The sequence below is a fragment of the Scatophagus argus genome, chromosome 2 (genome assembly GCF_020382885.2).
Source record: "Scatophagus argus isolate fScaArg1 chromosome 2, fScaArg1.pri, whole genome shotgun sequence".
NCBI classification, from domain to species: Eukaryota; Metazoa; Chordata; class Actinopteri; family Scatophagidae; genus Scatophagus; species Scatophagus argus.
Genome location: NC_058494.1, coordinates 23,818,386 through 23,832,595, shown reverse-complemented (window position 1 = coordinate 23,832,595; position 14,210 = coordinate 23,818,386). Strand labels below are relative to the sequence as shown.

Below are 14,210 nucleotides of genomic sequence, written 5' to 3'. Positions count from 1 at the left end.
TATATATATATAAATATAAAATAACTACAATGACTCGTGTTGTTGTAGTTGGAGTAGTTGTAGAGGAGCAAAAAGTAAACGATATTCAATAGGTAGAAGGTAGTAAAAGAAGCAGGACAGTTTCAAATCTTTTATTTTTTTCTATGTATTAAGATAAAAAAAGAAACTTATGACTAAAATGTAACAAAAATAGTGTGTTCACCTCACGTTTTCAATTGGTTCTTTCACTGAAATGCAGTATAAGCTTTTCTAACACAAATATATACTGTGATCTCTGGTGAAAAGTAAACTTTAGGTGAATCACAAATATAAATAAATACAATTAACACAATATCATGATTTATTTAATGCTGCCATCCAGTGCAACAAGAAGTACGTAATAATAGAGCTGACTGTGCACTATAAAATACATATCATTACTATTATATTGCTTGCGTAATCACTCATATGAAAGATATTTTATTTCACATAATGACAGAGGAGCAAACCATAATATATTAACTATTTATTTATTTATTCTCAGACTGTTGTGACCTCCCAAGTGACATTACTGATTATTTACCACTAACAGCTGTTGTTTTGGTCTCCCCAGCGGTCTTCTTGGAGGTTTTGGCTTCTTGTCGTGAATCTTCAGATGTGCTTGATACCCTTGAGAGTAATAGAAGCATTTGCCACATTTCTCACAAGTGTACGGTTTCTCTCCAGTGTGAACTCGCAGATGAACCTTCAGAACAAATGCTCTGGAGTAACTCTTACCACAGATGGAGCAGAGGTGAGGCCGCTCTCCGGTGTGTGTCTGCAGGTGCACTTTGAGGTTGGAGGATTGTGAAAACGCCCTCCCACACTGATCACAGTGGAAATTCTTTTCTCCACTGTGTGTTAATTTGTGTTTTTTAAGTAAATCCGCCGTGACACAACTCTTTCCGCACTCTGAACAGAGGAACGGCGACTCTCCTGAGTGGACGCGCTTATGTATTTTAAAATAATATTCATTTTTGAAAGTCTTGCCACAATCAGGACATGCGTAAGGCTTTTTGTGACTCTGGCGGTGTTCCTCCAGCTGTTGTTTCTGAGGGAAGTCCATCCCACACTCTCCACATACATGAACTGTAACAGGAGATTCTTTAGTAGGACTCTTCTCTTGAATTAATGTCCAATGTGGTAACTCTCCTGTGAAGGAAAACAAAGTAATTTATTTTCAGACAGTTTTGCATTGTTAAAGCACAGTCACACGAGCATTTAAACTTTCAGATCGAGATAACTTGACAATGAAAGAGAAAAAACAATTAAGCCACAAACACAACTTATAATAATATAACCAGTCCTTCGACCAGCATCACATTAAAGACAAAGGAGCTTCTTGTTGCTGCTGACCTCTGTGAACTTTCATGTGTGTTTTCAGGTTTCCACTTTGAGTGAATCCTCGTCCACATATGAAGCACTTGAAAGGTCTTTTGCCCGAGTGAATCACAAGGTGTCGTTGCAGAGCGGTGTTGTGAGGGAACGCTCTTTCACAGGTTGGACAGTTGTATTTCTTCTTGGGTCTGCGAGGGGCCTGGTCTTGGTCTTGCTTTGCCGCCTCTGGCAGTTTTTCTTGAGTCTGTTCGTGGGAGCTGCTCTGTTCAGGTTCTGGCCGTGTTACAGTATCTTGTTTAAAAAAAAAAAAAAAAATCCTTAATGGTTCAACACAATGAGCAACACCAATCTACAGTTAATATAAAAATATCATATTAATATGGTTAATGTAAAAATGCTGATGAATCCAGCTTTGGGCAGCGAGTTTGTTTTTTCATGCCTCCTTTCTAATAAAACAGCAATACAAATGTGATCAGCACTGAAATAAAGTCATGTGATTTGAGTTTATTTCATGTTATCATCCCTTTATTCCCATGTTGCTGTGTGCATACACAATACTGTATGTACTCCCTAATAAATGTTAAAATTCAAGAGTCACAAAATGATGCACTTCTGCTCGAAGCTTGTCGTCTGGGGATGCAAGTAACTCCCGTGTGGTAGAATTTGAACTTATCTTGCTTATTTCATTATTATATATCTTTAAGGGGTGTATGTGATCAAAAACATGACAATATTTCAGTTCAAACTCACCTGTCGGTGCTTCTCTGTGGTCCTGTTCCTGTGTTTTAGGTCTGCATTGCTCACGGTGATTTACATCTGGACCCGTCAGGCTCAGGTGCATTTTCTCTGATGTGGTGAACCCAAACTCAGAGGTTGGTGTTACAGAGGAAGTCCCAGAAGACCAGGAGGGCTGCTCCACTGGACAGAGCTGCTCCTGGTCCTGTGAAAAGTGGTGGAAAAAGTACTCTGGTCACTTAGGTAAAAACGAACATACTGGAGTGAAGAAATACTCTGTTACTCTTAATTCAAAATCTTACTCAGATCGAAGTAAAGAAATATCACCAGCAAGTACTCATTCTGCAGTATGGCTTCTTTCACAGAGTATTATATTCTGTTGTAATCACTAACACTTCACATACTGTCAGGTAGATCAGTAATACAAAAATGCACCATATAAAGGCATATTGTGTTTTTCTTAACTTAAAAAGTTGATCAATAATGATAGCCATCATATAAATGTTAATAAAAAGTGCAACATTTCCCTCTGAAATGAGTAGAAGCAGAAAGTAAAATAAAACGACAATATTTGGTACAGTTCACTTAGGTACAGTACTGGAGTAAACTTAAACTTCAAACCTTTATTGTCAGTATATTTTTACATACACTGAAATTCTTCTCTGCATTTAATCCATCACTGACTGAACACACACATGCAACATGCGGTGAAACACACAGGAGCAGTGGGCTGCCATGTCAGGCATCCAGGGAGCAAACTGTGTGTGTGTGTGTGTTGGGGGGGTTAAGTGCCTTGCTCAAGGGCACATCAGCCGGCTAATGGAGGGGAGGGGGGGCTGCCCCAGATGCTTCCTCAGATACTTTCCATCACTGCCTGTGATCAGACTTAGACGTCACTTTATTGATCACTTTGGGATGATTCCCTCAGGGAAACTGAATTTCCAGCAGTTTATAAAGTAAGGGAGCAGCACACAGGGCAGTTTGCAAACAACAACAAACAACTATTAACAAACAGGTATAATAGTAAGATAAACTCTTAGCTAAATATAGAAAACAGAGACCAGGATAAAATAAAATAAATACAGAGAACTGTATATGGCATCATGAGAGGTTTTAAGCTGTCAACGTGTCGAGGTGACACAGAGCGCAAACACACGCCATCTTTCACCGCTTTCACCTTCAGCGCCGCACTGCTTACACATTTAACCCAGCTGATTAACTGTTACAGCCATACTTCCATCATTGATCTGTGCCTCACGTACAGCTTCGCGTTCGGTTGTGCTTTACGTGATGTTCGGTTACACATCACATACCGTCGGCTCTGTGGTTGAAGTGAAACACGGACAGGTGCTGTCCAGGTGTCGTTCACGGGTTCAGGATGGCGCCGTGTAAGCTAATTGTTTTCTACTTTTTCAACTTACCATTCGCGCCATGTGTTCAGCTCCAGAAGCAAAACAAAGATCCGACTACTTCCTGTATTTATACGCCGGGTGACATCATCAGGGAATGTCACTGGCTTAGACCAAGTACGGGGGGGATAAATTAATTAGATCAATTAAGTAATTCGTGTTGACTGTTGTCGGTTTGTGTACAGCTGCAAATATAAACGACACGTTATATGAAAGTGCACGCAGAGGTTAGTCAGAATAGATTTACGGACTCACTTACCAGTTTCCAGGAGAGGTAGTGTATTTACCTGCAGGAATGGTGCAGCCTGGATTCACTTCTGTTGACAGAGTCAAGGCCAACCCTTAAACGGGAGGGCTGGGGGGGTTATAAACCTTTAAACATTGTGGATATCTCCATCTGAAGTTTCAATGCGTGTTGGACTGAAAATGATAAGATATTGGGTAATGATGGATGGAAGACTAATGTAATCACTGGTTCCCATCCTGACATCAAGGTGGCATACATGATCAGGAAAGCAAATTTAGCATGAGGAGGGGGAAAATACTCTTCTCATAGCAGATACTTTGAGTTTTCTAAAACTGATGTAAGTAATGGCATTATTATCTGTTGCCTTGTGTGACAGTAACTGCTGGAACTCATCCACCTCTACACACGATGACGTAAAACATACAGTTCCTGATAATTCATTCAAAGTGTAACTTTGTCGTTTATGTGGTTTTGTAAAAACGCATGTTTTCAGAGGAAATGAAATAGTTCATATAGGGACATGAGAGGAAAGTTATGACAGAAGTAATGTTAACACGATTACCCTGCTGCGAGGTCATGATTCTCCCATTCCATACAGAAACTTATATTTATGCATTAAGATACAAACATTAAAAACTTCTGACTAAAATAACAAGAACATATGAAGTAATTCATGTTGCAAACAGATCCATAGTTTCCTAATGATTTCCTAGCACGTTCCCTGAACGTAAAGCAATACCGATTACACCAACATGTATTTCTTTCAATTAACTGAAAAATAATGGGCAGATTGATCCAAGATGAAAACAAGTTTTGTTTTTTTTAAAAAAGGATTTTTTCAGTAAAATCATATTAAGTCCTCCTGGAGGCGCTGTTGTTTATTCCTTCAAAAGTAAGGCAGTAAAGAAGTAAAGTAAAGAAATGTAAGTATTTTAAATACATTGAAATTTTTTTTTACATACTATTACACCCGTTAGACTTGGGTGTTGTGATTATTTTTGGCTACAAAATGGTTCAAGAAAACCGTAGGTATTAAGTATTTGTGATATCAATATTGAATTTTGCTGCATTTTCTGCGTACCAAAAGCTTTTTTTTTGTCTGTTCTTAAAATTATTTAGTATTCTGGTATGTAAACTTATAACCATCTTTTTTTGATTGTTAAAATCTACATCAAATCTATAGATTTAACAACATCTGTTTAAAAAAAAAACAAAAAACAAAACTGATCAACAAAAAAATGTCTTCAAATTGGTATCAATAAAGTACAGGTAAAATGACAAAATGATAAATCATGACAAAGATGAAACAGCCTACAGTTTTTAGAGGTCACACAAGTTAGTATTCAAAGTGAAGGCCGAGGTGAGCAGTTCATCTGGATGATCAAACAGCTGGCAAGTCAATGAGAGATGGTGGATGACAACTGAGAGCCCTTCTGCGCTCCATTATTTTGTTTCATTCTTATCAGTCTGTAAAGATCTGTTTTGTTTTTAAATCCGTGTCAAAAAGAACCAACTGCATCCACTGAGTTTAATTATTGTTATAAAATATGTAGAACACAAGATGCTGGTTCAAGTTGAGATTGTTCTCTGAGAAGTAAACTCTCAATTTGTGACAGCCATCTCTAAAGAATACCGGGGATGACGATTTCACACTGGCAAGAGTTTGGATTGATTACCACAGCAGCAACAAGTAACTTCCTTCATTCATCTATGACTGCTGGAGTCAAAGGACCAGGCACAAGTTTCATAAAGTAGGAACAAATGATTTCAAATGTAGAAAAGCCCCAGACATGTTTCTGAAAAATTTCTGTATTCCATTAACATGGATTTTAAAATAACAAGGATATTGTGCATAATTTTTTAACATTAAATATTAGTATTTGGCATGCAGGATACAAAGGCACTCAAATTGTACAGATGGGCTACTAGAGAAGAGTGAACATAAAAACATGGGTACAAAACATGAATACAATAAAGACAACACAGTAAGCTTTCGAATTATTCTTGGCAATCCACACAGGCTCTGCAGCACATATTGTCAGACACAGTAATTGTCTCTGCTGAAGGTGGAAGGAATGGAAGGAAGAAGATCACGAAAGAAGTGCTATTTACCGCAATATCTTCAAACACAGTTAACAACAAAAAAAACTGCATCAAAAGATCAACTGTTAGATGTCCAGTCTGGCCTCCTGCTTCGGTCTACCAAGCTGTCTGGTCGGCCCGATGCGTCTTCCAGCATGTGTGCGCTGATGCTGCCTCAGACCCTGGCGGTAGATGAAGCTCTTCCCACACTGTCCACACTCGTAGGGTCTCTCTCCAGTGTGAAGCCTGTGGTGCACCTTCAGTTCCTCAGCTCTGGAGTAGCCTTTCCCACACACACTACAAATGAAAGGTCGGTCTTTAATGTGGGTCTGGTAATGCGCCGTTAGGTACGAGTTTATCCGAAACGTCTTGCCACAGATGGAGCACGCGAATGGCCTCTCCCCGGAGTGCTGCATCTCGTGCAGCTTGAGAGAGGAAGCCGTGTGGAAACCTCTGCCGCACTGCGAGCAGAGGAAAGGTTTCTCACCAGTATGGATGCGCTGGTGGATTTGTATGTAGCTCTCGTTGATGAACCTCTTGCCACAGTCGGGACATGAGTAGGGCTTCTCCTTGATGTGGGTTTTCATATGTTCTTCCAGCTTTCCTTTTTCGCTGAACTGAACGCCACAGCGGCGGCAGAAGAAAAGCTGCGATGAGCTGTTCTCGACTGCCTCTGAATCGCCAGCTGTTTCTGTGTGAGTCGTAATGTGGTGCGCTTGTAAAGCAGACTGACTCTCACATTTTTTTCCACATTCCAGGCAGTGGAGGGACGATCTGATCCTGGACTCCCCCGGCAGAGACTTCAAGTATTCAGAGAGTTCTGACGCTATGGGACTCACCTCGTCGTCAGAATCCACAGCACTCTTACGACCTTTGCAAAACAGAGACAAATCATGTTTGATCTTTGCATTGTACAGACCTTGTGGTTGTTCACTTGTGGTTCACAATGAGCACTCAAATCGGTTTTGTGGCGCCATTCTGCCTTCCCTTTCTATCACCATTACTGTTAAATGATTTGGAGACAAGACTCAGTTTAGAAAAACTTTGAACACCATCATGCTGGTTTTCATGTGTCGCTCTTTATTCGCATGACGCAGCAGGAAAAAGGCCAACTGACAGGCTTGATTCAGGGGCTCCTAGACTGATAAATCATTCATGTTTACAGATACTTATAGGGCAACCATGATGTATAATATAACCCAGTTCATCTTATGGTATGTACTGTATATAGACAACAAATATTCTATGATGTAATTGTAAATAAATTGTAGATAAAGTATAATCCAGTCTTACCAAAGTGGACTTTGTAGTGCGTTTTGAGATTTCCCTTCTGGTTGAAGCCACGACCACAGATGGAGCAGCAGTAAGGTTTCTCTCCCGTGTGGATCAGCTCGTGCCTCTCTAGTTTGTAGGCATGAGGGAATTCTTTGCCACACACTGAGCAGTGGTACTCTATCTTCTCTTTGGGCTTCTTCAGGAGCTCGGGAGGGATTTCTATTGGAACACGGACCATTTTTCTGCCAGGGCGTCTCTTTCCTAAGTGGTGAAAGAGAAGGTGAAGTTACAAGGTTACACTGCTAATTTAATGCTTACAAAATGAGCCTGCAGACTTATTAAAATCCAGTCACATGCCAACCAGATTCTGCATTTATAGTCTTAATGTTTGTTGTCAACTTGCTTTATTCTTTGACAGACGTTTTCTTTTTGGGTGATAAACTCGTGATGAAAACTGGCTTGTAACTCACACACAAACACATTCCTTCATGTTGAGCAAGCAGCAGAACTGTTCTGTTCATAGACAGAACAGTTCTGCACACATCACCCTTCATCACATATAAGAAAAAAAACAGCAGCAGCAATTAAGACCTGCAAATGTTGATGTCACCACCTGCAGGCAAAGAAAGCTGCCACACTTTCACACAGCACCACCTGCAGGCAAATTTGTCTGGAGAAGTAGAGCAGCCACAGAGGGACAAAAATATATACATTTTATAAGTGCTCCTGGTCGGTGTCTTTCACGATCAAGTTGACACATGGCTGCTTACGAATAAAGTCAACAGAGCAGACAGATGCAGCGAGTTAGAAACCTGACACAGTGACACCGCCATTCTGTGGGAAACACTGATGTGATAATGAGTGCAATATAAAACCCTGAAAAAAACTCATAGATTCTCCTAGCCACCGTTATAAATCACTGGTTCAGGTTTATTTAGGTGTGGGAAGCTATGGCATAACATGATACAAGCTGCAGCTGCACTACCAAGCAGGTTGAACATTTCATTTGCTCTTACCAGCAGAAACACCTGCGTTTTCTCCCTCTCCTTCAGCAGAGGGTTTGGTATCTTTCCTCCGTCTGTAAGGTCGCTTTGCTGGCAAAAGAGAGAGTTATAAAATGTAGTACTTCATTAAGGACTTCTTTTTTCAGTTCTGCTCATCAATCCCTGAAAGTGTCTGAAACTTAACCAAAGTGAGAACAGAAAAGAAATGGACACCCATTTTTATGAAGAGCTCCCCGTGACTCGTTTTATTACCACTCCACTGTGAAATATTTAAAACGGAAACCCCACAAAGTCCCCTCTGTGTGTAGACATTCTTCTCTAGCTGAAATAATATGTAATGACCCAGAATGAGCAGAACTGGACTAAATCAAAACACCCAACCCTACTTGTAAATAAAATTTGCTCTCTCTTACCAGCAACACGACGGGCAGCTTTTGAGTTTAATTCTTCTGTTGCCACTGTGGTAGGGACATTTCTCTTTCTTCGGGTACGTCTGGGTACTGTGAGATCAAAAGTAAAGACTTATTAGGAACAAAACAACACACACATTATTAGCATTTTAAAAATGCATGAGACACACTCACTTCCTGACTCTGCCTCTAAATCTTCAGCTGACACCGGTGGAGCTTCTGAAATCTTTCTTCTGCCCCTTCTTTTTACTTTGTCACAAAGAAGAGCAACAGAAAATATTACTTTATGGAAAGAAAGGCAGTTACTGTATTGGTGCTGATTTCTGATTTTCTGAATACCAGGTAAAATTATTAGCTTCATATCATATTGTTATTATCATTAATTTTGAAGGCAGATTATAAACAAAACCTCTCATCTGTCCATCAGTTTACTCACCAGGAGTTGCAGGGACTTCTTTCTCTGTGTCTGAGACGTCCAATGAGACTACAGTTATCTCTGGAACCTTCTTCTTTCTTCTCAGTCTTTTTCCTGGTGACATTGTGTGCAGAAAGATGACACCAGAACTGAGTCATAACCATTATCAAAATATATAGCTATAGATTATAGTTTTAAGTTTTCTTTTGTTTACCACGACATAAGGACGAGACATCTGACATCTCTGTGACTCTCTCTTTTTCCTCCCCTTCCTCTCTGTCTTCATCTTCTCCCACATTCTCAACTTCCATGATCAGCGTCGGACTGCCGCTGTCTCTCCGGTTTTGGCCTTGCAGCTGAGACTCTGACAGTACAGGACCCTGTCATCATAACCATTAAAAAACATCAGAAACACACATCCAAAACCCTCCCTGGGTAACAGTAGTTAAGCCTGCAAACACAACAGAGATGAATACATTTTAATAGGATATAACCTAAACTCTTCAGTAAAGTTTCTTTTTTCTTAACTGTGTGTTGCAGGACACACCCTAACCTGGAGCGAGATCAGAGACTCTCATCAGGCAACTGAGCGTTGTTCATTAAAGTTTTTTCAAGTTTTGCGGGGCACATATTGCCTTAATTCTACTGTCATTCAGGAGGCTGTAAATGTGGTAGTTCTGTTGAAATCCCCCATATGCATGACTTCAATGATGAGAGTTGGACAACTGAAATCAGAGGTTTCAAGATAAGTGAAGGGGTCAGCCCTCATCGATACCTTTCTATTACAAACACTATGTCTTTAAACAAATTACCTTGCTAGGCTGAGGACTTTCTGTGCAATCAGAGCCTTGGTCGGGACTGTCCCCTGTAAGAATCAAGATAGTCGACTCAGAGTCAGAGAGGACAACTGATATTCTTTGACCATGTTTTAAAACTTTAGTTTCTGTTGTGCACTATGACCGCTCAATAAACTGTGAACGTGAACAAAATGACAACATAAAACAAATAAACTAAGGCTCTGTAAAATAGAGTTTTCATTAAGATAAACTTGTTTTGGTAAAGCATAAATATATTTTATTGTCTATATCTATATATATATATACACATATTATATAAGCTCATCTCATATGGGAAAATAAACACAAATGGTCCCTTGAGTAAATAGATGTGCACTGCTTGAATAACCATGGCTATGCAGTAAACGTGTTGTTATCAATCACTCACTGGCATCCCATTCAACCACTTCTCCATCAGAGTTGATTAAACCACCAATTTCTTCATCTTGTTCCACCTCTCGTTCCTCCTCCCCCTCCTCCTCGCCTGCCTGCAGTCTGACAGTCAAATGAAGTGTTTGGTCCTCCAAGTTTGGCGATGCCATCTTGAGTCCATGTGATATCAGGGGCTTACATTCAGGAGAATCCTAAATGCAGAACCCAATATGATTAGTGTATATCCACAAAGTGAATCTGATAAGGACTGACACCAGATTTGAATTCTCATTTGGTCCTAAAAAAATCTCAAATTTAAAAAGGTACTGGGTGACACTTTTGAAAGTTATCTACCTACCTTAATAATCCAACTTAAACTAAATTAGAGTAAAAAACTTTTATTATTCAAAGAAAAAAAAAACGGTCTTTGGGACTAGTGCAAGAATAATTTCATGAGGGGGTGCATGTTCAGTATATGTGATCATTAACATATTCTATGCCCCTGAAATTCCCCTTTAAGTCTGCCTGTTTTGCTCTGTGTGTGGACAAGTTTCAGACAGAGATTCCCATGAAGCTAACACAAACCAGCAAACAATAACACAACCAAGTGGCTTTAGAGAACAACTTTGCTGTTTTAACTTATAAAACCACTAACATATGACCAGAAAAACAATCCCAAGAAGTAAAACTTTTCTCCACTAAATGCTAATGTTTGCATAATGTTACAATGTAATGAATATGAATTATGTAAAATGAATTTCAAGTACTTTCACATACTGTTTGGCAAGGTGATGATCTTTTGGCCTCATGTAGTTCTCCCTCTGCTGGGAAAGATGTGCTTTGTTTCACGTCTAGGCTCTCGTCTTGAGGAAAACACTCATCCGCTGCATGCGTTCTCTGATGCGATTTCACGTTCCTTTTGTGACTGGGGGTCATCTCACGTATTGTGTTATTGCACGGATACACAGACACATTTCCCGGCGTTTTTCCACATATGTAGGAAATCTTAGGTTTCTCATCAGAGTCCATGAGCATGTCTCTCTGTCGCTCCTCTATGGCAGAGGAGCTCTGCCCATACAGAGTTGGGCCACCAGACTCCTCTGAGCATTTCTCCACCAAATGTACTCTCTCATGTCTCTTTATTCCATAAGTAACAGAGGTCTCCTTCCCGCATGCTTTGAGGTGCGGATGACAAGTGTGTGTGTCCTCTTTTTCTCCCTCTGAGCTGAAGCCCTCATCTGCGTTCAACAATACACAGCATAAGGAAACATGAAAAGTCACAATCAAATAATTTTGCGTATGCCGTCTTGTAAGGGTTTGCTGATATTTAAGATTTTCCACTCACGATTTTCACTCACAGTCCAGCCTTCCTCCTCCTCTTTGATGATTACTTGAATCTCTGGTGTCTCACAGTTATAGTCGGGGCTTGTCGGTGTTTTTTTTGAATCATGTGGCGAATTCTGATCATCATAATTTTCATTTAAACTCAGCGACAACGGATCTTGGAGTTCAGGATCCTATTAAGAACATAAACACAGAGACTGCTTAAAAACCAATGTCTGAAAGACATACAGTAATGATCGTCAGAAACCTTATACGCTTGGCAACCATAGGTAAGTGCTATTAAGTTAATTAAGTCAATGTTAGAAATAACGCTGAAAACAAGCTTTCTAAAATTCTGTGGCTATGCCAAGAGTTCTACCCAGTGGGCCCCTTATGTATTCAATTGACACCTTTGTCTGGGGAAAAAAGGTAATGTTAGACAAGTAAAGCCACATTCACAACAGCAGATTAAGACAAAACTCCCATTGTTAGAAGATGGGTAGACAGATTCATATATTGTTCCAAGAATGTGACCCACATTGCCAGTCCTCTAGACTCACATTATATTTAGTATTGTCTAAAGTACACCTGGCAGACAGATGGGTAGGAGACTGAAATAATTCAAAAGAGGGAAGTGAACTCAGCATGCTGTGCACTACTTCCAGATTTCCTTAGAATCCCATGGATGTTAGAATCCCTTGCTCGTCTCATTTTATTGAAATATATTTTAATCAATGACTTGGTTGTGCTGATTATAATTTAACTGCTTCTTCATTTGGTGGCCTGCCGAAGGTCTTTTCAATATACTTAATGCTTTGTGTATAGTGTGCAGGGGTTCACTACCTTATTTTAAACAATACAAATGCAAATGAGCTGCACTGTATTTCAAGCCGAAATAAACTGTATTGCCTTCAAAGCTTTAATTAACTAAATCAACTGTATTATTCTTTATGTCAAAATAAATGCATGAATTTATGTCAGTCTTACAGGTTAAGTCTCACTGAGATCAAAAATCTCTTTTTCAAAAGGAGGCCAAATCAGGAAGCAGCACAGAATTAAATAGGTGAATGTGAATACACACAAAACACAAAAAACAGACAATATGAAAACACATAACACTGTAAAGAACAAAGCCACGCATCCAAAAATATCAGTCTAAGCACCAAAACCCCTGCTGATTTGGTCTCCAGGTCTTTTCAGATAGATTTAAAAGTAATTCTAAGAAACCAATTCTTAAAGTTTCAAAACATTCTGCATTGTTTATTTTTCCTGAAAGTGTGACATTCTGCCACAATGATAAAATTATTTTTTATAAATTCCTTACTTTATAGCTATAACGTTTTTTTACAAGACCTTTTCCACATAAGAACAAAGATATTTTTGTGTTCTCATTTTCCAATTATTATATACCAAATTATTATTCAGTTTAACAATTTTTTTCTCTCACAACGTCAACATAATTTTATACACAATTAATCTTGTTATATCACAAAACTTATTTCATAAAATCATCGTATCTCCTCAAAACAAACTTTTGCTAAGACATGACAGACTGCTGTTGTTATAACTCAATATCTTACTGTTTAATTTTGTTAATTACTTCCAGACATTTTGCAGAAGAAACGATTAATCCTTAAAGCGAATAACTGGCAGATTAATCGATAATGTATCACAAGTCGCTGCAGAAAGTCACCATTTGCAATTTTCATATTTAGTGAATCTTGAGTGATGAAGCTTAAAGCCAAAAACCCCACGCATATTTATAAGAAGTTTACGGTTTTTGTGCACAGATTTGTAAATACATGTACGCAATGATGTTACAGTCAGTTGCTTAAATAAACTTCTGTTTTGTTAGGCTAGCTACCACTATCCTTGACAACATATGTGTCTGATATTTTCTATCACTTGGTAGGCCTTGGTACTTCTCGAGAGTCAGGGGCATTCAATAAATAGTTCTGTCCGCAGAACTTCTGCATTACTGAATGCATCGTTAGTTAGTTTGACAAAAAAACGTCACTGGCTAACTAACAAGCTAGCTACTAAGCTATTTTGCTAATATTAGTTAGAGCTGTTGTTAAATGTGTGAGCAAAAGGGGGTTAATATTCAGACAAATGTCAGCCCTAGCGATCCACACTCAATAAGGTACTTCTGTTTATCTGCATACCAGGTTAAGGAACTGTATCTGCTAACTAACGTCAGGTAACTATAACAGTCCAAGCTAAAACCAAAATCCCAGCAAATGACAGCCAGCTACAGTACAACAATAGCGCCAATAGCAGCTAAGTTGTGTACGTTACCTCAAACATAGTGCGCTGGATTTGAAGGATGTCATAAGAAAACCATGGTGAATATTAAACCAAGCTAAGCTGTAGCGTTACACTGGATGAGAAAAGCTGTCAGGAACTAACCCTACAGTCTCTGCTAGCTTAACTATGTTGCGCCACCACTTCTTCTTCTTGCTATTTTTTTGCAGAGAAGTTACCATCCGTAATGGCAGGCGTTGGAAGGCGCATACCGCCACCTACTGGACCGCAGGGAATAGTGCAGATAAATTCTGGTCAAAGATGAAGCCAACAATTTGGGCATAGAGGTCCTCTAAACTTTAAACAACATTACATGTCATAGTTTAAAACTGAACTATCTCTAAAGGCAAATATGCTTATTGATTAATGCCGCTAAAGAAAACACTATGCACTCTGTTTAATATACATAATATTCAGCAGTAATTTAGAATTTTGTATGTGA

At 39.2% G+C, this 14,210-nt stretch overlaps 2 protein-coding genes across 6 annotated transcripts; both read right to left on the bottom strand.

Annotated features, from left to right (window-relative positions):
* Positions 1-322: 322 nt before the first annotated feature.
* LOC124050321 (zinc finger protein 239-like) lies at positions 323-3,621 on the bottom strand. 3 transcript variants are annotated; one of them, XM_046372745.1, is made up of 5 exons: positions 3,513-3,621; positions 2,107-2,296; positions 1,375-1,647; positions 757-1,170; positions 323-648 (listed from the first exon to the last, which is right to left on the bottom strand). In XM_046372745.1, the coding sequence occupies exons 1-5, from the start codon at positions 3,522-3,524 to the stop codon at positions 548-550; spliced, it is 990 nt and encodes a 329-aa protein (XP_046228701.1). In that variant the 5' UTR covers positions 3,525-3,621; the 3' UTR covers positions 323-547. The 3 variants fall into 3 exon arrangements, with proteins under 3 accessions (XP_046228701.1, XP_046228692.1, XP_046228711.1); XM_046372736.1 differs by having other exon boundaries at positions 323-1,170; XM_046372755.1 differs by having other exon boundaries at positions 323-1,170; positions 3,405-3,559.
* Positions 3,622-5,261: 1,640 nt separating this feature from the next.
* LOC124050123 (zinc finger and SCAN domain-containing protein 2-like) lies at positions 5,262-13,938 on the bottom strand. Of its 3 annotated transcripts, none has more exons than XM_046372293.1 (12): positions 13,763-13,937; positions 11,487-11,658; positions 10,919-11,379; positions 10,158-10,353; positions 9,746-9,798; positions 9,148-9,313; positions 8,955-9,047; positions 8,693-8,767; positions 8,522-8,608; positions 8,121-8,198; positions 7,123-7,365; positions 5,262-6,700 (listed from the first exon to the last, which is right to left on the bottom strand). In XM_046372293.1, the coding sequence occupies exons 1-12, from the start codon at positions 13,769-13,771 to the stop codon at positions 5,916-5,918; spliced, it is 2,418 nt and encodes an 805-aa protein (XP_046228249.1). In that variant the 5' UTR covers positions 13,772-13,937; the 3' UTR covers positions 5,262-5,915. The 3 variants fall into 3 exon arrangements, with proteins under 3 accessions (XP_046228249.1, XP_046228258.1, XP_046228267.1); XM_046372311.1 differs by having other exon boundaries at positions 6,691-6,832; positions 13,763-13,938; XM_046372302.1 differs by lacking the exon at positions 13,763-13,937 and having other exon boundaries at positions 11,500-11,636.
* Positions 13,939-14,210: the final 272 nt, after the last annotated feature.

Excerpts from the sequence above, each read along its gene's own strand:
- LOC124050321 (XM_046372736.1), bottom strand. Across the intron at positions 1,648-2,106 it reads CCACAGAGAAGCACCGACAG|ATACTGTAACACGGCCAGAA; the intron begins GTGAGTTTGAAC and ends TTTTTAAACAAG. Across the intron at positions 1,171-1,374 it reads ACACATGAAAGTTCACAGAG|GAGAGTTACCACATTGGACA; the intron begins GTCAGCAGCAAC and ends TTTCCTTCACAG.
- LOC124050123 (XM_046372293.1), bottom strand. Across the intron at positions 8,199-8,521 it reads AGCTGCCCGTCGTGTTGCTG|CAAAGCGACCTTACAGACGG; the intron begins GTAAGAGAGAGC and ends CTCTTTTGCCAG. Across the intron at positions 7,366-8,120 it reads AAACGCAGGTGTTTCTGCTG|GAAAGAGACGCCCTGGCAGA; the intron begins GTAAGAGCAAAT and ends TTCACCACTTAG.